Raw genomic sequence first — 24,039 nt, forward strand, 5'->3', positions numbered from 1 at the left:
CAGAATCCAGTTAATTCTCCACACTAATGCATTGAATGCGGCCAACTCGTAACGGCGTAACTACGTTCGTTTGTATCGTCGACCTGATTGATTGGGCCTTGAAAATATGGTGGACGGTTGACCCACTAACTCTGCAGGCGAAATAAAATGACGCGATTCGTTGGTGGGAAGCCAGAGAAATTAATGGAAAGTATAAAATGAGAAAATTTTACGACCTTCTGTCTTCCGAGCCATTTAGCATCGAACGTGGTTTCTTGGAATTCAACTCCTTATCTGATGATATCGAAAATTTATAGCCGTATTTATATCGCTGTCTTGTATATCTTGTTACAATATCGGTTTATGGCTTTGATTTTATAAAGATACGATGTATTTGTTACAAAGATCAGTTTCGGCCTTATTATTAGGTGCAATTCGTCGTAGAGGATCGTTAACACCTCGTTATTGATCATTGTCAGATAAGAGCTCTACACGTAGCCAGACTGCAGGGTAGTAATTTCCATGATTAATAAGGGAACAATCAATTCTTCGTCTCTTACTGCCAGTAATCGAAACGATATCTGAAATGTCTCTGAAACCAGACTCTGAATCAATTTTAAATTGATCAATCAAAAAACGATTTAGATAAGTGATTCATATTACTCCACATAAATAATACATACGAGATACGAAGCCTAGTATCAAGAAATTAGATACAAATGACGTGTAGCATATCGATATGGTGTACAACGAACAACTAACTGGATTAGTAAGTTACTAGAAATATCGTAGGGCAAGGGGTGAATGAAAGAAACCCACTTTAGTAGCCTCGAGTTCAGTTAAATCTCAAGGGTGGAATCTGAATCAACCCCGATGACGATAAAAGCCTACGTTCGCGTGATTTTACGCACGTGCACGCGACTGAACGCGGAGAAACGAACAGCCAGAGGAAAGAGAAAGGGAGGGAGAAGTGCCTTGCGATATTTTGTGGATACCTGATGGATTCGAGTGACCGGTGAATTTTCACAGGGCGAGAACGTCCAGTCGACGTTCGGCCGTGTGCACAGGCTGAAAAGGAAGGTGTGAGGCGTGGGCGCGGGGCTGGTGCGCCAGTATAAACGACAAACGGACCGTGGAATCGTGGTCCTTTGTGTGCGCGCGTGTGTGCCTTTGCTCGTAGCAAAAGGGGGATCAGGAGACCGGGAGAGATGGAGGAGGGTGCGTCGTATATCGATACTCGCACGGTCGAGTGTTTGCAGCGATATTTGGTCCATTTCCATTTGCCGCACGTGGCGCGTTTACGGTTCACACCTCTTACCCGATCCCCCACCCCTTGGTCCACTTGCTCGTCACCCCGGCATTCGGTCGTTGCCACCCCCGCGTAATGGACACGCAAGGTGTCGGCGAGTATGCAAACGAAGCCGCTCGACCTTTCTGGAGAATTGCGAATAGGTGGACCGAAGGGTAGCCATGCTTGTTTGTCGATTTTTATACAAGCCGATAACCCTTTAAAATTCAAGTTATTTACTCTGTCCCGCATTTTCCTTTATAATCGAGGTGAGCTTCCATTAAAAGATGGGGGTAAATTAATAAAAAAAAAAGAACGGGGAATTTTCAAGGCAGAATTGTTCGAGTTACTTGAGTTGGAAGTGACGAGGCGAAAGAGCAACGATTCAAAAAGATTCAAGAATACGAGAGATTGTTTCAAGATGATGTTGGATGAGTAAGATTCGGAGGAATTGCCTAGCATGTTAGAAGAATCGAATTCCCCTGTGGTGGACAGATCGTATATCGATTCCGCTTGGACATAAACGCGCTTGGTCCCGACTAGATGTTCGAGCGGGAAAAAAATTTAATATATCCAAATATATCACAGCACACACAGCAGCAGCAGCAGCAGCAGGCGACGATCGGCCATTCAGGACTCCATAATTTGATATGCAGCGAAATCGAGCGAGAAAGCAGCGATGGGGTGGAAATGGTTTTTAGGGTGTGGAGCAAGGTGAAGCAAAAGGATGTCGCGGGGCCGAGAGGGTAGCAGTTACTGATGGGACGTCCCGAACAGATGTGGACATTATTCATTACAACTGACCAGCAGACTTTCTGAATACTATCGTCTTTGAGCGAAAGAAGACGTCCACTTCTTTCCTTGATCCCCGCCACTGACTTTCTCCGAAGACTCGATATATTCTTTTGCGTGTTTTTCATCCCATTTTTCTCGCACGCTTTCTTGAAATACGTGAAATTGAATCCGGATGCGCTCTATCCATCGCATAGTAATTTCAGCAATCCCAGTATTCAATATTTTCATTGTAAACGATCAAATTCACGGTGAATTTAGATAAAAATACAGAACTTGACGCTAGTCGTTCCTTATGGATAATGGAAGTTAATTATTCCCGAGAAGATAGCATTTTTCCAATACATGAGTTATGATACTTTCTAACTATTGTATAGTAATTTCAACAAATTGTAGTATTCGATATTCTCAAGTTCACGGTAGATTTAGATACTTGCAGGAAAAAGAAAGATTATCGCCACCCCATTGTGGAAACTAATTTCTCTAGAAAAAAGTAGTGTCTTGAGAGAGAACGACCTGATCCCTGTATCCCAGACTTCTACGAGGCTTTCCTTTCGTAAAAGACCGATATACATCACGCCCCTTCGCTTTCCACTCGCCCTTCTTGCTCTTTATCTCGCAATTTCTTCCACTGACCGCCAACTTTCACCTCTACGCAGAGACACGCGTGAAAATGGCCACGCGTTCGCTACATCAGCGTGAATTATGTCTCGTTTCGTTCACTTCCATCCCCACCCTCTTGTCCTGTGTGTTCTCCATTTCTCTATCGCGTCCGTTGAAGGGTGACCAGCCCCGTAAACCGATTCTACTCCGCCACGTCGCTACCTGGCTTTATGGCTTAAACAAAACTTTCCTATATTACAAGTCCGTGAAATATGAATACGCTGGCAAAAGGGAAATCTAGACGGGTGGCGGAAAAGGGTGAGTGGGCGTCGGAGGGTTACCGGACGGCCGTGAACAGGGGGTGTTAACGGGGGTGGATCCGGTCACTTGCCTGCCATTACGGGTCCCGCGCACTGCCGCTGGCAAACCCAATTTGTTATCGACTTATTGGCCAAATTACTTACTATTACCGCAGATTTATTTCGCATATTAGTCCACGGCTACGCCCACTCGTTACGTCTCCATTAATTACCGGACGTGAACGCGTCCTTACACCGCTTTAGGTGCGTCTACGCTGCTCTCCTTTCTTAAAACCTTCTATCATTCATTTAGGATCTAAAGAATATTAAACTTCTATGATTATCTTTGAACCATCTGGTTTTCTAGATTCAATTTATAATATTTGGTTATTGCTTCGTACGAGCTTGTATATTTATTTGAATCGTTTTTATTGGAAGAATGAGGGAAATACATATTTCATATATAACACTGCAGAAGTTTATCGCTACGAATATTAATCGACTATAAATTTGTAACATATTTGAAAAAATTAATCGATTCTAATCGATTTTCAGCTTGTTTTCGTTCGTTTACTCATATTATTGGAGAATAGTGCTGCTTTTTTTGTTACAGCTGCATTTTTAATTCCTAGAATTGGTATCTCTCTCGATAGCAGACACATAGTGGACCGTTTATTTATTAAAAAAAATATTGTAATCATTAATTGTTGATAGTCAAAGCGCAGCACCGTTGTATTTGAGATTAGTTTGTTCAAACATGTCGATATGAAAGGATTACGGTGTATATGGAGGAATTGTTTCCATAAAATAAAATATTTGTAGTCGATCGCGACGCGGTAGGATAAGGGAACCGATACACGTCGTTTTTATCGAGAGGGTTTGTTTTAAAGAAAGAGTGGGAGGGGTTCGGTCGTGCATTACACAGCTGGTGGAAACATCTTTTAGCCGGGATTATGATTCCCACAGTACGAAAGTGGCTGCGATGGAGTCGATGTAGCATCCTGGAAATTCCAGCGAGGCCGCGGCCTCTCTTTACACATACGAGCACTCTCACGGGCTGAACATACAATCAACACGCGAGTTTACCTTGAGTATTTTTCAAAGAACGATACCGCCGCGCGCTTCGAGTTCTTTCAATATCGACAAACTTCGAATAACTCGGAGGGGAAACCAGCGGTTATACGGTAAACAATACACACAACGACATTAACGGACCTTCAAACAAACATCCTGCTTTGCGTTCTTCTTGTTTGAGCTCTTTCGCCAGCAGACAAACCTTTTCGTCGAATCGTGGCGATCTTCACGTGCGCTGGCTTGCGATAGGAAAAATCGTAGGAAAAACATCGACCCGAGGGAGATTTTTATCTTTGATAATTCCGTTTAAATCGTGGAAAATAGATATCGGAGAAAATGGTTGAATATCAACGATAGTTGGAATACGAAAGATTCAATATAAAAAGAAACTTTGTAAAAGGACATATTTTTACATTGAGATACCACATATTGTGTACTTATTTTTGTTAACATAGTGGACGACTATAACATGCTCTAATCGTAATTTTATTCGCGTATCAAAGAATGCTTTAAACAACTTCAAATCTGCCACTGAATAACCTTAGTCTGCCGTATCAAAAAATTACTAGGATCGTCTTATACGATACAATAGAAGTAATATTATTAGTAATATCGTATAAGTTGTAATCTGTGCAAGTTATCAATATTGATAAATATCCTTACATAACAATAATATTTTTGCGAATAAAATAAAAGAACTTGCACAAACTACAAGTTATTTGATCATCTTCTTTAAGAAGGAATTGTGAAATCGCGAAGAAGATGTCTACTTCGTGTAATTTGTCAATTTACTTAATAAATTATTATGTGAAGGGGAAATATAAATAAGAGAGCGGTAAACTCTGACTGTCCCATCGCTTATACAATTTAAAAGGCAGACCGTAGAATTAATAAAGTATTGATCACCTGATGAGTTAGAAAAACAATGGGTTAGGAAGCGTAGATTACGAAAGAAAGTTACTTTGTAGAATTTCTCAGGCACGCGGCGAGGAGGTTGACGAAGGATAGTGGCAACTCGGCCAAAGGACACAGCCAGGTGGAGTGAAAAGACGATAAAATGCGCCACGTGTTACCGGGCACTTGATATTCATGCACGTTCGTCCGTAGCACGTCGAACCTCAACTAACGGGTACCCGGCAATCTAATAAAGATAAAAAATAACGTCGACTTCTACTCTCTTGGACGATTCTCGCGACCCTTACCGGGCCGCGCGAGTTATATTGAAAAATATATATCTCCCCTATGCTGACCCATCCGTAGCCTGCATATAAACTACCCCCTTACGGAATCTGCGAGCAAGCGTCTACGAGGTATTAGAACGCTGGAAATGGTCGCGCCACTCTGTCACGGTCATTCCGTAGATCGTAGACTTTCCCTAACAGTTCGACATTTTCACTTTGGACATTTGCTTTCTTGAATTCGCAACGCTGTTGTTATTGATATGCGATATTAAAAAATTAGAACGAGTAGAATTATAGGCAGGAGTTGCGCGAATAGAAGTTGAAATTTGGCAAGATATTTCCAAGTTCGAAATTCGCAAAAGTGTAGGTAGTTCTCATGCGAATCATTATATGAAAATATTAAAGTACTAAACGAAGAGAAATTTTGTGATCTAGAAGAAAATCTTCTAAAGTTTGTGCAAAATATCGTGTATTTTTGGTCCGAAATATAACGTGACAGGGCATAATAGTAATAGGAAAAAATATTGGAAGTTTCATGTATATATTACGCGTGTTTGTAGAAGAGCAGGCTTTGAAATCGATACTTCGCACTTGGAAATATTTCTTACTTTCGCATCCTCCTCAAAACACTCTCTGATTACAACAAATTATCGTTAACATCTTTACTATCAACATCAACCGTGCACTGTACCAATTTCTTAAATAACTCTTTGATATCTTTGCTATCTTTGCTATCTTCGAAGTCCTTAGCCTCTATTCTCGATCCAGAAATAATTTGTTGTACTTTGTAACATCTCTTATGACGATCAAAAATCGCAAGAAGAAGCGACTCGAACCGTAATGAAGTAGAAGATAGCAGGACACTGAGAAGAAGAGGAAAAAGAAGGAAGAAGCGACGGTCAGGACGAATGTTGACACATCTGTTCTCGACGGGCGGCGCTCTCCTTTCAACTTCATGGACCGCGTACGACTATTATTTATTTAATGCCTCTTATACCGCGTTACACAACTATTTACATAGAGTGGCTTGGTCTTGGAAGGATGGCAACGTCGTTGAACGAACGAGAAAGAAAGAAGGGGATGGCCATATGCGAGTCTTCAACGCCCACGTATCTCGAAGCTCGGCTCGGTTGTGCTTCGCGAGAGCACGCAGATCGACGCGACGGTGTACATAAGTGTGTACAAACGTGGAGAAACGCGGCCGATTTGTACAAACAATTCGACCCACATTGCCGAACTTGTACGCAACGCGGAATTTTCGCTCGATTCTCCGTATTAACAGTTTCTTGCTTGTTTGCTCGCTGCCCTCTTGCTCCTCCGTACCATTGTTCCCGATATCTATTTCGAATACGTACAGCTCTACCTGCCTCTTCGATATCACGTTGCTGCTCTCTTAGATCACGATTTACCAAGGTTTAATTTTATCTGACCAATTGGTGTGTAAGATATAAGTAAAGATTGGTATATTCATCCAATCTAAATATTTTTGTTAAATAGGGAAAGGTTCTTTTAAGAAATTCCTGGAATTAGGTTGCATAAATTATATTTCTTTAGTTAATGTAACATTTAAAAAATGTTAAAAGTGTGGGTGAAAAGTGTTTAGAAGCAGTAGGAAGAAACATTATACTTTTAGGAAACAGAGTTACATCTGGTATAACTACACTATGGACGTTTAAATATTTATACGACATTTGAAAGTGTAAAAAGATACTGAATCCATATAATATGATATTAAAGCATCCAAGATAGAGTTCGTTGTAGTTCATTTTAATATTTATTAGCTGAAATCCCTATTTAGATTTTATACGACTCTATAAATTTCTGTTTGATCTCTACTTCTTTAATTCCATTCATTAAAACGTTATATAAAAATCCGTAGTCTAAGTATAATGTATCACATAAAATAATAGGCGACTGTCATCAATATAGGAAATAATTTCTAGCATAAAAATTATTAATATCCGTGTACTCAACCACCAACTTTACACTTCCTTTTTCGTGTCAGAATAAAAATTAATTATCAGTGCCCTATGGAAAGCCAGTGATTCAACAGAATAGATAGTCCTGTAAATTGAATTTTTCGTGCAAAACAAAAGCGCTGTGAGAATGGATCTGCGCGAAGCGTCTCTAATCGCTTGGAAATATATACGTGGGATCTCGCGTTGTTTATTACTCGCCTTGGAATACTCGAAAATCGTATTCGGGGGAAGGAATCGGACGATTCGTTCGAGTTGGAAAAAGGGGTTGCTACAAGCGGAATAATGTTTATAACGCCCCGGTTCAGTGGAATTCGGAATTTGTTTCTTTATCGGCCATAATTTTCTGGAATCTACACACGAATAGGTCCCGCGCGTTGTACACGTAAGAACAAGGGGGTGAGCCGGTAGTTTCGGATACACAGGCCGTTGTATTGAAAAGCGAAGCGTTTCCCCCGATCGTATCGACAGTTCTCGGCGACTCTAAAATTTTATTTGGCCCTCTTTCGCGGGGAAAAATGCTTCTCGAGGTGCGAGCCTTCTCCTTGCAGAACGGGATAGTGACACCCCTTTCTTATAACTCGTGGACTGCCAGATTTTTACGTCGATAATATTAAATAAATATCTCGGGGAATCTCGTTTTTGGAATATCAATGGTAAATCTTATTAACAGGGAAATAGAATGTTGTAGTTTAAAAATTTCACAATGAAATATCATGGACGATGGAACAGGACAAATTTTGATTCTCGCTCTATCGACACAAAATGTTTCATGAAACATGGACACTTTGTTGACCGATGTTTGATATTAACAACGTGAAACGCGACCAAACACATGTCCCGGTCAGATAGAGGAAAAAAATTGAAGCTTTTTATTCTCCCGGGCGTAACGTTCGAGTGACTCTTATGAAACAAAGTTTAACCGTGTTTACAGGGTGCGGCAGGGAAGCTTTGAACGGCATAAAACGAAATAGCGCTCGAATATATCTAGCATTGTGCGCAGGGGTGTGTTCGTGATAATTTGTTCAGCCAGAGTACATACATAGCTCACGGTGCATGTTCTTTAATTGAGATGTGTTTACACGCGACGGGGAATTTCACTGGACGACTGTGACTTATCGCGCTTGAACGAGCCTCGATAGGAATAAAAATTGAAACTAATCGATTCTATGATATTACTCGTACGTCTGTTAGCTATTACATAGTACAGTAATGAAGCGCGATTATTATAGTTTTATTGGAAACATTTGGAAAAGAATCTGGAAATGTTTATACAATTTATCAGATATTTATCGTAACGACACATTTCGGAGAGATAACCGAGGTATTTGAGCGTCTGTTAGCTATTACATAGTACTGTAATGAAGCGCGATTATTATAGTTTTATTGGAAACATTTGGAAAAGAATCTGGAAATGTATATACAATTTATCAGATATTTATCGGAACGACACATTTCGGAAAGATAACCAAGGTATTTGACAATCAATTATTCCATACATCATGAAATCAAAATATTTATTGGAACAATCATTAATACCAATTCCATATTTCAGACTACTATTCATATGTTCGTAATGAATAATCCATAACTCATACGCATTTTCAGATGGTTGGTCTCAAATTTTATCGATATAATCACGATAGTGGTATCTCATTACAGTTTCATATAACACGCATGACAAATTCATAAGAACTCTCTACGGTAATCGTACAAATAATTTCATGAGTCGCTGTATCTTTATGTATTTAAGTGTTCCAAACTTCTCTCACCTCCGTTCCATGCAAATGAAAATTGAAACTAATCGATTTCCATATTTTGTCCTCTTCAATACTATGATGTTACTCGCGGATCTCTTTATGTCACCAAAACCGCGCTTCAAATTCGTCCAAAGAATCTCAGCTTTCATATATCTCGTGTGCTTGCTCCTAAAGACTTCTCACACCCTCGCCAGAGTTCAAGAAACCGCCTCTTTCCAAGTCAGAATCACGGCGTATAAACTTTTCATCGTGGGTGTCCGCGACGCGTGTAACCCCCATAAAAAGCAGCAGCGCGAGCAATGAATGATAAGACGTTAAGACGCCCGATCGCGGGGCCAGGTTCGATCTCTCGTTTGACTCCGCGACGATCCTTTTCGCGGTGGTTGGTTGCCACGTGAAATAAGAGACATACACGCGGACGCATTATGTGAAAAATATGGTAATAATATTGCCGGGGCCAAGCAAAACAGGCGCCTTGCATATGAAATATGCGAGATCGCGCCTGCAACTCCGACCCCTGTTCAGCCACCCCCTTCTCGTAGTCGCCCGTTCCAACATCTCCGTTGTTCCAAACGAGACACGGACCAACGACGACGATAGCAGCGGCACCTTTTCTCCCGGTTTTTCACCCTCGAGCCCTGCTATTCGCGTTTACTCCTTTTCTCTTTTTAAAGCACCTCATCCGGCGCGATCTTAGAGCGCACCCCGGATTCCGCTGGCTTCGCTGACGGAATACAAATGTGACTTTCGTGTACCGAGACGAACAAGCCTTCCTCTCGCGACCACGCTTCCTCCTTTCTCTCGCAATTCCCGGCGAATTAGCGAGGAAAAACAGGGGAACCATCCCCTCTGCTGCTTCCTTTCTCCTCGACTTCCCGGCTGAGACGTGATTTACTTAGAAACATCGTCGATGGAAATTCTTTCGATCTAAGGAATTCTTATTTCATTGGCTAGATGCTACGTGTCTTTGAGGTTAGGTGAGGCGATGTAAAATTTGTTGGCCGTGTGAATTGTTTTCTAGAGATTCGTCGGATTCATTGGTAATTTAATAATCGTGCGCGATCGTAAAGAAATTGGAGGAATAAATTAACCGCCGAAGGTGAGAGCATGCGGGTATCTTCGGAGGTCCGAACATTATCACCGGACTAGAGTTAAAACGATTACTGTGTTTAATATTCATTTCGTTCGCCGTCTTGAATATTAATGTCGATATTAAAGAGAGGGAAGAAGAATCGGGCGTTAAGGCGCCGTAAGAGTACGAGAAGGGGTGACAGGATAAATGAATGTAAACTAGCGAAACCTCTACTCTGCTTGAAGAAATCAAGCTTGGTCTCTTTGTGGATGTACAACAGATCGTTTCTAGTCAGAAAATCACGCGGAATTCTTTTCATTTCTGCAGAAATCTCTGCTTTAATTGGCGAGCTTTATTTTCGCGATAAATCAAGCTGGCCTGATCCATCAGTTCACGTCGTGAACTTTCATTAGTAAAACAAGCGACTACCCTTTCGTGGTGTTTAAAAGTCGCCTTATACTTTTCTCGACATTTCCCCGGTCGTCCTCCTAATTCCTGAGCTCCGAACAACCTGGCATTTTTCTCACCCCTTTCCGACCGTCCCCTATCCAGCGACGTACCCTCGCATCCCGCCGCGTGAAAAATATCGGATAATTTTCCAAGTCGGAAAATCTGCTGTTGCCGGACTTAATTGTATCATCAGAGGAACTGCTCCGCTTCTGGAACTTGAGTAATAGCGTACAATTTTTAACCGCGATTTCATCCGATGCCTTAGCCTCCAGCTCGCTTTGGAGAGAGCTCTTAATTCTTGCCACGACAAATTTGATATTCTATCGCGTTAAGAATTCCAAGAATAGCAGAAATGACTATAGGATTCTTTGAGGAATGAATGGAAGTCATTTTGCGAGGTATCAGAAGATGCGAAGTACGAATTTCGTGTAGGAAACTTTATGTTTCGTCGCGAAGAAGCTTGCAGAAAGACGCTTAATTTTCATCACGATAAATTTGGTATTCTGTCGTGCAAAGAATTTCAAGGACACTGGAAATTACCACAATTCTGTATTAAATTATGGGAGATACTTTTGTCAATTATCAAAAGATGTAAAGCACAAGCTCGAAGAAAGGAACTTCATGTTTCTATCTAAAGGAGACACCAGAAAGATTGCGAATTCTTGTCGCGACAAATTTGACAGATACCTCCAAATATCACGATTCTCCACAAAGTGATTGGACATACTTTTGTCAGACATCAAGAGACAAAACATTTTAGACACGAAACTTAATGTCTGGACGTACAAATATAGGAACAAAGTCCTCGTTGGAAGAGGCGACGGGTGACGAGATTCGAAAAGAAACAAGATATTCCGAGGACGAGGGTGACGATCACCCTTGCGATATCTACTCATGGAGCACCGGAAGTGAGCAGAGAAGCGTAGGAATGCGAAAGCGACGAGAGGCGGTGGAAAAAAAGCAGCGGGACAGACACGGCGGCCGTATGGCACAAGCGGAGAACAGAGGTCCGACGTCGGCCTGACGGACTCTCTCCCGTTTGTGCAAACAAACCAAAATGGACTGCGAATAAATATGCGTCTACGAGCAAAAGCGAACGCCCGTATGCTTGGTCATGATCCGTCCATGTACGAAGAGGGACACCAAGAGGGTGAGAAGAGGGAGAGTCGCGCAACGCGAGGGGGGTGGAGTACGTCGGGGATTTAGGGACTTTAATGGAGCTCGTCTGGCCGCGACTAGCAGAAAAGGAATTCGCTACTTTCCATTATTCACCGCCTTCCTTTCTGTCTCTTCTCCGACTGGTTCTCCTTCTGCTCTCTTTTCCTCTCTCTTTCGAAACGGCAAACTCTGAACTCTGAATTGCTAAAAAAGCATCGATGGCCTCTAGATCGTGCCACGTATTGTTCGTGCGTTTCTGTCTGTACAGTTTCCTGGCCCTTACGGATCTAAATTTCTGATCGCTTGATCCGAATATTATGCATTTATCAATTATCATTAATTTGTCGATTATTAATGAAAGAATAAGAGGTTTCTTATTGATGTACGTATGAAAGTATATCGTATGTAGGTTTACATATATGTATGTATGATAAGACGTCTAATTGGGCGAAAAAGAATGATTATGGAATGTGTCAGTGATTTTTCTTTTGGTCGATCGTTCTCGTCCAAACAGAAGTATAATCGATTAAAACGCAGATAAGTTACAACGAGATCGGATAATCAAGACTCTACCGTGTGCTATGGTCTATTATTTCTTGAAGTATATTTCAGTTTTATAAGATCTTTTTTGTCGATGGATTGCTGTTGCGATTAATACAGTTGCGAGTATAAGAAGTTTTGAGATGTGGCGTGACACGGAGTTGCCACCCCCTGTTTTTCGCTGTCTGGCAAAGAAGCAACGAAATCCACAGTGCAGAACGTCGAGGAACGATGAAAGGTTCCTTTATAATTCAGCCGGCCACTAATTGATACTGAATTATTAACCGGAACGAAAGTAAAACACGGCGCGCAGGTTATACGGCGATTGCCTAAGGATGCGCGTAGACACCAGTTTCCGGCACAAAGGGGCCTCGAACATTGTTCTAAGAAAACAACCATCGTTTATCCAGACGTGTCTTCTGCTTGTATAAACCGTGTCGATATTAATTTCCCATCGTTCTCTCTTGGCACGATTCTTCTGAGACGTTTACGCTCTTCAACCCCTATCTAGGAACTAAGAGTTTACACATCAAGAAGAAGAAAGCTGCACTGCGTCTACTATGCGTCTACTATTATATGAAAAAAAAAGAAAATAGAAAAAAAGAATAAAAAAAAAAAAAAAATAGAATCGAGTAAAGTTCGATTTAAAGTCAAGATCCTTTGTCCTAAAAACAGCGGCGCTCGTAATTTTTTTCCTTCCCGCGTGAGACGCGCGAGATGATTAATAGCGGGAAGACGAAGAGAAGAAGCGAAAGGCACGAGGAAAGAATTGCACGATTACCCGAGTACAAACCTTGGCTGGGCCGCTGATGCAGTGGAGGAATGGAAAAGCTGACTAAGGCAAAACCGTTCTCCAAACCCCTCTAACACCCTGCGCGCCCTATCCACTCCTTTCTCCTGTAAAGTCTCAAGGGTGGAAAAGAGTGGGACGCACGGTTACCACCAAGTGGATGTAATTTTTCCGTTGTTTGATTTTCATTAACGACTGGTAGCCCACAGGCTTGCAACGGTGTGCTTGTGGCCTCCGACGATGGAAGAGAAGATGGGGTCAAGAAACAGGGAAATTATGGGCTACGCCAAACAGATACATCCTTTATTTCATTTTCTTCGACGGGCCAAGTCGGAAATTTCGCCCCCGAGAGAAAACCAGAGGGGGGATCAAGGGGCAGGAGTGGCTAATGGCGAAAGTTAGCAGCGTACGGGGGAAGAAACAAAATATTTCGCGTTTTATCGCTGCTTGTCATCGAGGGGATGAAGGGTAGAAAGAATCTATCGGTAAACGAGGCCAGAGAAAGGATAATGGAATAAAGTTTGCGTCCATCGAGCATGAAATTGAGTAATCACGAAAAACATACTATTTCGTATTGTTATTCGATAAATCGTGACTCTCGGATTTCAGGAGAATTTGGATTTTTATTTAACTTGCTCAAATATTTACACTATTGAATACAGATAAATACAATACGACTTTATTTATTTGAACTTCCTGAGAGACAAACCAATTTACAAAAATATTCGAATATATTACATGTGTTATACGAGACGTCATAATCATAAAAGTATCTAAATAGTCCATTGTCATTGTATTAAGAAATTTCAATATTCTGTGGGACCATCTTTAACACCTGCTATATGTTTAAATTACATATGCTATACGCTAATTTTCCATCAAACATATGTTTAGAGTAAATGCCTTGTATCTTCTATATACATTTTTAGATTGGTTTCAAATTTTAATCATATAATAGCTGCAGCCTTCGTCTCATTCTAGTGTTAATGAAATTTCAAAATATTTTATATAACACACACAATACGCGCATGAAGGATTTCTATGTTATCATCGAGTGTATAGGTGTTCAAATACTTTCACAAGTAACATTTCGTTCGTTCGTATCGGAGAGTGAAGAAAGAAGGAAAAATTCTCGAAGGCTAACTGTGTACCGTGGAGAAACAACGGTGCACGTTCACCGGTGCACGCATAACGAAAATCGCTGAACCGGTGGATGTAAGCAAACCCGCAGAATGCCGAAATTACTCTCTTCGATGCACCCTCTGTCCCAGCTTCCTCTGTTATCCGTTCTCGTTCTCACCCTCCGCCGATCTCTCCCCAATTTTCCGACTCCCTTCGCCCCTTTCTCGTGCTCTTTCGCCACGCGCTCTCTGCCTCTGGACACCCCCGACCTTCTGTATCTCGCCTACCCAGCTGCGACACTCCCAACCTCTATGCGTTAATTCTTGTACATACAGACAGCGGATACCTACGGGAAAGGGTATACTTCTGGCAACGTTTACCTTGCATAATGCCGCCCCAATCTTTGTTTCCTTCTATCCGGTTCCGTTTTCCCGTGATCATTCTTTCGCTCGTACGATTGTGGTTTCTGCGTTGCTGACTTTATTTTTGTGGTTACGAGGATGCCTATAATTTACTGGAAGAATTTTTATCGTAGTAGATCAGTATGTTTGAAAAGTTTGAAAATTTGACGAGACGATAGGACTAAATTTTGCTGTATCATCGATTTAAAGCATGAGTCTCAGAATCGCTAATAATTTCTATCGATTATAATTATAACGAAGCGTATCAAAGTAAAAGAAATTTGATATAAATCACGTATATTCAAAGTTTGAAATAACGAATAATTAATACGATGAATAATATAACGAATATTCGTACGACTTTCGTGGTATTCGATATTAATAAAATTTAAGGTAATTCTATTAAAAAATTTGAAAATTGCTGCAGTTCTCCTCTGAAAAAGAACACTTCGAACCGAAACTAAAATTTACCAAAGAGAATATCTCAGTTCATGAACGAAAGGCTCACAATTGCGCGATAAAAAATTCACCGATAGTGTCGATCTCTTTATTAGATAGAGCAGTCGAATTGACACAAGGTAAAAGGGGATTGAAAGCGAGATCGAAAGCTGAGATCGTACGGACATCAGCGACGAGCGAATCCTACTAATTGATACCCGTGAAAGGCCGCCTCTGTACATTGTCAATTGACGATTGGAAAAAGACAAAGTCTAGGGGGTGAAAGGCAGTCGAGGTGGGGTGGTTGGTTGGGGCCAGCTGAAATGAACCTACGAAACGATAGAACGGGAATCGAAGCTAGGTAACAACACGGAACGAGAAGAGGAGGAACGACTACGACGACGGGAGCTGGAGTTTTTGAGAGGCTGACGAACCAATCACGGGACCATCTATAATGTACACAGGCCGTTAACGATGGAGCCCAGAGACATTCCGTCCGCTTGGTTCTAGCCATTTTCCAAATATCCAGCTGGCTAGTGAGTCGTCCCAGGAAACCTACTACCCCTACCAGGCTTACTCACCCTTTTCTCTTTTCTATGGATCTCTTCCTAGTCGCTGGACCGGCCCGTCCATCCAACGCAGACGTTCCCAGAATCGTTAATTCCTCTCAATATTGCAGGATCCTTTTCGAACAAAGTCATTGGATCATTTAGATGTCCTCGTTTCTATCGAATAGCTACGACCCATCGGGTTTCTGGGAAATTTTCGTATTAATCGGTTAATCAATTTGTTGATCGATCGAGTTATTTTTCTACTCCAAGTCGTTGAACTTCTTTAATCTTTGCTCGTGTTTCTTATCGATCTGAAAATCGTTATAGGCTAAGGTAGGATTATTTGTGTCAAGCTAAGTAATTTGCTAAATTCGGTTTTTAAAGACAATTTTTAAGCTACCTATATTTGTAGCGGAATAAATAGTAAAATTGTGAAATGTTTTATTAATTCTTACGTATATAGTACCTCCTCGCTGACTCACATAACCGTACCAGAGATATATTCTTTTTTTCTTTTTTTGTTGAACCTCAAATATACCATATTCTTTCATTGTCGTATTAATAACTAATGGGGTTTCGTAATACACAATTTGACCAATTTGTGCAAAGTTCAAGATCGAGTTTTAAGATGTTGAAGCTCAGATGGCTCGAATGTCCTTACCTGTTACTATATGGCTAGGATTGGTTAGAATTTTCAGACGTGTCGGAACTTTGGAATAGCTAGAAGCGGCACAGAAATTAGTAACTTGGTATAGAATAAGGGTAGGGAAGTAATCGGCGATAGTGGAAGAAGAGGCAGACGTGTCTTTCGAAAGACTCGTCAGTGTCCAAAGAGACACGCATAGTTTCTCTAATTCTGAATTATTCGACGAATTCATAGGGACTGCGTGCCGCGACGAATGACGGAAAACGGGACCGGGAATAGGGACTTTTCGGAGTAATTTGTATTCCACATTTCACGTGGAACTGCACGAGGGGTGACGAGTGCTCCTTCTCCGTGTCGCGTCCTTCGTCTCTCTTACTTTCCTGCTCTCGTTCACCCTGTTCGGTGTGTTCACACTGCGGTCTGCTCTCACCCGGAGAGAGACTTACAGTCGCGCGTATATAAACGGCGGCCAGGGAGTAACGTCTGATTATGCGAACGCATGGCTGGTCGTAACGCGATTTAATATTAAAATATTATGACAAACGTCAACAGGAGGCGGGTGTAAAGAGACGCGTCTCTGATTGGCCGTCGACGTGAATACGAAACGAGAGACGGGGACATCTCCGCGCAACCCTTGTTTTGTACCCCAGGCGCTGCTCCATTTTCGACGCTGTTCGGGCAAACGATTTTGCGCGTTTCGATAAATTGCTGGAATTTTAATCGCCAGACTGCAGACGTTTATGCAAATTTTTATTTTTTGAACACGGTTAGAGGAATGCAAGCTCCAATGTTATAGTGATACTTTCATAATACTTTCCCTTGGATATATTGTATCTTTTTCCATGTTATATATATTACATAAACATCATTTACTTTTGGATTAGTCTCACAAAACCAAACGAAAGTTATTCAGCGATTCATCGAAATTGTAATATCCTAGATCAAACGTGTCAAATTTTAACAGAGTTTTTGGATTTTCTGATTTTAGTAGTCGGATGATAGCATGGTGTGGAATCAGTGTTATAAAAAATGATTTATGTCTTAATTTTCTTATAAAAAGACAATCATAGACGAAGATCGCGTTTCTAACGAAAGTCTCACTTCTGTTATAATCGAAAATAAAATTTTGGACGTTGTTACATAAAAGTTGCTTTCGTTTCTCTCGGTTTTTCTGATAATTGATCCAAGACATGTGATATATATGATGTATTATTCTAATGAATTACTGCATAATTTTGGTTTTAATAGATGCAAAGGAGAAAAGAAAAAAAAATACACGCGAAATAGGTAGATCTGCTTTCTCATCGGTTACAATTTGGGCGGCCGATTAAAAACGTTGCGATATGAAGAAATTCCGGGTGCGTTCGGTATTACGATGTTAAAAATCAATCAAACAGCGAGTACGCTCTCGGTCCATGGACAGAGATCCGAGCGGGAATTTTAATCAATACATACATAATAGAACATTCTTGCTATGGCGTATCGCGGCTATGAAAATATCACGGTTAACAGATCCAAAAGGGATGTTCAATATAGAACGTGAGGGAAAGCTAGAAAGTAAATCCGATTCGGATTTGTGGAATAAACGGATCGACAGTGCAAATCGCCGAATTTTTTCCCCTGGACAACGCTCTTTCTCTTTTTTTTTCTCTCTCCCCGTTTTTTTTTATTTCTTTCCTGTAACAAGTGTTCCGATGACGTTCACAGCAACTCTCTGTGCGTGCAGTTTAATTGGCGCGTATAAAACGACGCTAAATAAACATTCCAGATACCGTGGCAACGTAACGAGTCGAACATTCACGATACCCTATCGATTTCCATCGAACTGAATTCAAATTGATCGAATTCCACTGTCCCAAACGCGAAACTATCCTTTCTCCTCAAACTTCTTCTCTTTTAGGCTATGATTGTAGCGGGTGTGCTTCTTGATAAAATTATCCTCCTGATAACGCCAGAAGAATCAGTATATAGATTCATAGGCCATGATTACAATGTTCTGTCAAATTTGTCTGAACATTAATCAACTCGATAAATTAAAGAGCAGAAGAAAGTGATTAAGACAGTATTTTTTAAATTTATCCTGGAATTTGGTACGAGTATTGTCATCTTCTTGTAATCAACGAACTCATGGAAGTAAGTAATTTGCTTATCGAGAATTGAACATTAACCATGTACTCATATAATGAAACTAAGGAACGAATATTATTGTGAGTATATTCATTTCCATCTTCAAATGTCTCGTTCAGGCCTTCATTGTAACTACGAGCTACATCTTAGCTACATCTTTTTTCAGATACTCTATTTCTCAGTTCATTCAAACACGCATCCGCCGTAACCATAGCCTCAGACATATCAATTCGCGAAATTATCTTTCGATTCCAAGTACAAATCTCCGAATGGCATTCTCCTCGCGACACTCTCGTCTCGATTCAAATAAACAAGCAATCGCCGCAACCTCGAATGTTACTTCTCGCCATCGAAACGAAGCTCGCGTCAGGCTGTCGTATATTTCACGAAATGTTGGGTGACTCACGACGAGTACCATGGGAGCGGCACTGCGCGCAGCCACGGATAGTTTCAACGCTTCTCAAAGACAGATGAAGCGGAAGACGAAGCGGGAGGATCGAAGAGATTTCAACCAAAGGGGGGAAATCGAAAGTATAAAGACGGAAACTGAGGTCTCCGGAGAACTCATATACACAGGCTAGGCGGGGGCGTACAGTAGTTTGGTGCGGTTCTCTCGGGGCGTAGGGAGAGGTCAGGGGAGCTGGAATAAATCCAAACAGTAAACAGAGAGAAAAAAAGAGCAAGAAATATATATCTATATATAGGGATATATATATATATAAGGATCGCGGGGGTGGATGGTTGGTGAAAATCCTAATATATAAAAGATATGAAGGTCTGGTGACGACGACGAGACGGCCATGTAGCAGTGGAGCAGCGCCGGGACTGAAGTCGAAGGAGCCTTCGGGATTCAAATAAGTGGCGTTACGGTGACTAGGGAGGGAAGGAAAGGGGTCGAAGGAATCTGAACAGCCAACAACAAGCGCGGCTCCCCGACCTTTATTTAACCTTTTCTTAAAAGAGTCTTAGGAGTCCCTCTTATCTGTAGTCGATGGCCCTTCAAAGTCGGCTCTTATACTTTCATTCTTTCTGTACCCTTATATTTTTTTCCTTTGGCCCCGTTCGTGTACACACGTCGAGCTTGCTCGTCGTTACCCCTCTACACCCCACTGCGCACCCCCTTGGCCCCCATTTTTTTCGTGGGCTGAACCCACCCTCTACTTCGTTTCGCCTGCGATTTTTCCACCCCTTTCACCCTATGGTGACACGGCGACGTTGGACGTTCAAGATTCTTCGTTTCTTCGTTAAAACAGAAGCAATCGAAGCGAGACAGAGCGAAGAGAGATGAATAAGAGAAGGAGAAACGAGCTCGGTATTAATTAGCGAATTAAAGGATCGCGATCTAGGCGGGGCGGTGCGTCTCTGGCTAAAGTGGATTAAAACCTCCTGCCGATCGTTGCTTTTCATTAATTTCGTTGAGTAAACGGTCCTGTCGCTCATGCTTCTCGTCTCTCGAATCATTTTTTATTGTTTTTTCCAAGGCGACTGAGCCGACTCCTCGGGGACCTCGTTTTGAAAAATTCTTTTCCCGTGGAATTTCGTCTCCGTCGAACGGAGAAACGTCGTGCGTAAATCGACGAATCGGGTACACCGAGCTTTCCTGAGGAGAATCAGCGTGGATTTTCCAGCGGCGACTCCTCCTCTGTTTTTCCACGACGCGTTTTTTCCTTTCGCGTCGGTCCGCTTCGAACTTCGGAGACGAAACGCCACCACTCCTGACTAAACACTGATAACGCCCTGCGCCTCCACGTCGGGACTTTCTTTGCATGTTATAAACATACGTAATCGTACACAAATAAGATTAGCATAGGACTCGCGGATCAACCAAGAGACACACTCGCTTTTCACGCTCGAAGAAACAATCGCGAGGCTGACTTTCCATACCGGGAACGAGAAAAACGGCAGAGCAGAGCAGAAAGGAATTCGTTTTAAATTTACCTCTGACGGAACTCTGTCTCTCTGTTTCTTTCTGTCTAACTTTCTCGCTCGCATTTGCCATTCAACGAAAAGTGCGCGCGCGCGTTCCTGTGGTCCACCAAAGAACGACCTTCGATCGCGACGCGAGTTTCAGGATTCACTATGCGTTCTCAGTTGTTCTGCTCGTCAGGAATCGTCTCCAGGCCACGCGAAAATGCGGTTTCGAAACAGGCAACCTAAGCAGCCTCTGCACGACAGAGGCGTGTTTGCTTGTTTCGAGGAATCGAAAACAAGTTCCGATGCAACTTACAAACAAGTCGAGGACATTTCTACAAACACGATTAAGCAGGAAAGGAAAAAGAAGCCGAGCCATTGTTGGCTGGTATTCATCCAAATGATTAATCCTAATCGAACGATAAATTCAATGTTACATTTACTCGCGAGATCATTTTATAGACTTTTTTAAATAAATATATTGTAAAGGTTTATCGACGAAGAGTTTCTATTACATTACGATACGTTTGTTTTACATTTCCGTAAATGTGACAAAATTTTTCTCCTTTCGCGTCGGTCCGCTTAAAGAAGGAAAGGAAGAACAAGGAGGGAAATTGGAAAAGGGAATGTAAAGTTGAAAAGCAAGAAAGGATGGAAAAGAGTGGAGGATAAGAAATAAAGGAAGGAAAAGATAAGAAGGTGAAGAAAAGAGGGAAAGAAATAGAAGAGAATTAAAAGGTAGGGAAGGAAGAATAATAAATAAAAAAAAGGAGATAGGGGTGGGAGGGAAGAAAGTGAAAGGAAGGAAGGAACGCTACGTGGCAATGTATGATAAAATTTTTGGGTCGTATGATCAACTTACGTATGAAAAATTTTTCAAGAATATCTGTCGTTGAATTAACTGGTTCCTTCTACGACATTTCGAAGAGAAACTAACAAAGAGCGGAAGACGAAACCAGTAGCACAATGTTCCGCCTTTACACTCTGCAATCTACTTGATGATAGAACTTAATAAAACAAATCTCGCTGCGTAAACAACAAAGTAAGAAGATTGGAGTCGACGCGATTCAGACAACACCGAGTTTCCATCTCGGTGTTCTCGAAGCCAACCAATCATGACGAAGGATACCAAGACGTCTCGAATACCATTAGATAAGATCAATATTGCTCAAAACACGGTGGAAGTTTAACGCGCGCACATTACACGGCATTTATATCATGAATATTCCGCCCCGGGGCTTCTTCTTCCCTCTTTTCGTTCTCGCCCGGTTTCTTCGTCCCTTGCAACAACCATCTCTAGCAACCCTTTCTTGTTATCTCGCGTTTGACTTCGTACAACTACCGGTGTCGCCAAAACAGAAACTCCTTTATCTCTTATTAAACGAACACCGAATTTAAATTAATCCAAAAACTTATCGTTTGTATCGTTGTTGTATCACAAAGTAACTTTAATGTAATTTCTATATTGCAAAAATCCCCTGGAAAATTCGATAGAAAGAATTAACTTTTATGAAACAATCAATTATTTTATTGAAAAAAAAGATAAAAAAAAAAGAAAAGAAAACAAAATCAGAGACAGCTCGCAACCGACTTTGATCGAGCTCTCGATCTCCATTTTCGTATTGCAGGCTACTTCGCTGTTTGCAGCCCTGAAGCAGCAGCAACAGCAACCACGCGACAGTATTCCCTCGTCGAGGGAACGCGAGAACCGAGAACGAGATCGGCTGTCGGTACGTAGCCGCGAGAACAACCGGAACGAGATAGGTGGCGGCGTGACCGAACAATCGCAGCAACCACAACAGCCACAGCAACAGCAGCAGCAACAGGAACTCACGATCGAGTATCAGAGCAATGGAAAGCTCAGTCCCGCTGGACACACAGTGACAGCAGCACCCATGACCCAGCAAAAGCAACCTATCATTACGCAGCAATCGCAACAGCCGAGTTCGGGGGCGCCTGGTCCCCAACCGAGTCCTCATCAAAGTCCACAGGCCCCTCAGAGGGGTTCGCCGCCGAATCCTTCGCAAGGTCCTCCACCAGGAGGGCCGCCAGGGGCACCACCCTCGCAAAACCCCCCGCAAATGATGCTCAGCCCGGCTAGCGGCATCCATCAGATGCAACAGCTGCTCCAACAACACATACTCAGCCCTACTCAACTGCAATCATTCATGCAGCAACACTCACTCTATTTGCAGCAACAACAACAGCAACATCATCAGGTAATCAGATTTTGGAATATTTTTGTTTGCCATGATAACAGAACCTTTTTAAGTTGTTGGAAAATGTGAAGTTTCTTGAATTAGGTTCCTGTAATTTGGATTGACGTTGTTATGGCTAGACTGCGAATGTTTATGCAGATTTCAAATCTTATGGACACACCTAAAGAAATGAAAGTTAAATAGAGATTTGTTTGACTGGCTAAATATTGTGGTTTTCTTCAGATATTTTTAAGAATACTCTGCACGTGCTTTGGTTATTACTCACTTTTACTTAATTTTTGCTTGTTACGTAAAAGTTCCTATATTTAGAAGATTAGATTTCTCGTTTAATCAGTTATTGGAAGATCAAAAAGATTAAGTACAGCAAGACAGTACATGAATCGTGTAGACCAAGGATATCGAATATTTAATAATACTTGTATTTAATTTCGCATTTGAGCCTCTATAAGGATGCGTTGTTAAATTTTATTAGAAGTAATATATTTTATGGGTTACGTCAATCAACTATCGACTGACATCAGATTGATTCTATTCTTCTAGGACTCTTCGTCGGAGCATGCGTCCAATCAGGAACGATTCGGCTACTTTTCGTCTCTAAAGGACGTAAGTATTCCATTCTTCGGACCTCCATTGTTGCAGCGAAGGAATCTCAAGTTTCATAGGTCGATCCTTCCAAGTTTATTGTGTCGCTTCTTCAAAGTACATTAGCGAAGTTTGTCCTTTTTACCGAGCAAGCATTGCATCTTGGCATAGTTAAACATCTTCCAGATACTCCGCCGGGTAAACAGACCGCCTTTTATCACCCTCCAACGGCCATTGATAATTTTAATTATAAAAAGCGTCCGTTTGATGGACTACGTTCTTCTTTCTCGTCCTTTACCGCACTTATACAAACATTCGGACAACCTTTCAGAGGATAACAGCCTCCGAAAGAATGTCTCGAGCTATTCATACCGACATTTTCAAATAAACGTGTCTCTTCAAACTATTCGAAACTTCCAAACATTTTATAATTTTCATCGCGTTCCTGAATTATCAATATTTTTTTGCTCTCGAACTTTCCCATCGAGGAATTTTATCGTAATGTTAATTATAAAGGTATTTGGAAATTTGTGCGTTCGCGTCCAGCGAACCTGGGAATTTCGATGCTCAGCAAACAGTGTCTCTATCTTCCAATCAACGTTTGCGTGGGAAAAAAAATTTCCACGTAATTATGCTTTTGGTACAGTGACTACAAAAATTATTTGCACTTCCATCGTCTTTATCATAGCACTTCCTTACGGCTGCTTAATTAGATTTAAATGTATCAATTTTCGTATCATTTGGTAGTTACATACGACCGCAAAAATGTAGTAAAATGAAATGTAGAATGAATGAAAGGACCTTCTACTAGAAAATAAGGATAGAAACACTTTCTATAACCAGTGTTTACTCCTTGAATTTTTTTAATATCGATAATTTTCGAATATCTACGTGGAACCGTTCTTGCACGTTACCCATAAACAGCACAAAGAACGTTTTAACGCAAATACATATCGTCATACGAGGTTCGCACACAGGCTCGATAGCTTCGATAGAGGCATCAAATATTTATTTAGCGGCCTGGCCTGACCGGTATGCTTTACTCTACAAATTTAGACAGTCCACTCGAACAGATTATTG

At 41.5% G+C, this 24,039-nt stretch overlaps 1 protein-coding gene across 16 annotated transcripts in view; it reads left to right on the forward strand.

Moving 5' to 3' along the window:
* The window catches only part of LOC100651096 (forkhead box protein P1), a 216,643-nt gene that overhangs the window by 169,881 nt on the left and 22,723 nt on the right, over nucleotides 1-24,039 (forward strand). For 15 of the 16 annotated variants that reach the window (XM_048411476.1, XM_048411480.1, XM_012315298.3 and 12 more), the window contains 2 exons: nucleotides 21,787-22,377; nucleotides 22,918-22,980. In XM_048411476.1, coding sequence (XP_048267433.1) covers nucleotides 21,787-22,377; nucleotides 22,918-22,980 — 654 coding nt within the window. The remainder of the gene's footprint in view (nucleotides 1-21,786; nucleotides 22,378-22,917; nucleotides 22,981-24,039) is intronic. The other variant, XM_048411483.1, reaches the window with a different exon arrangement.

This window comes from Bombus terrestris, chromosome 13 (genome assembly GCF_910591885.1).
Source record: "Bombus terrestris chromosome 13, iyBomTerr1.2, whole genome shotgun sequence".
NCBI classification, from domain to species: domain Eukaryota; kingdom Metazoa; phylum Arthropoda; class Insecta; order Hymenoptera; family Apidae; genus Bombus; species Bombus terrestris.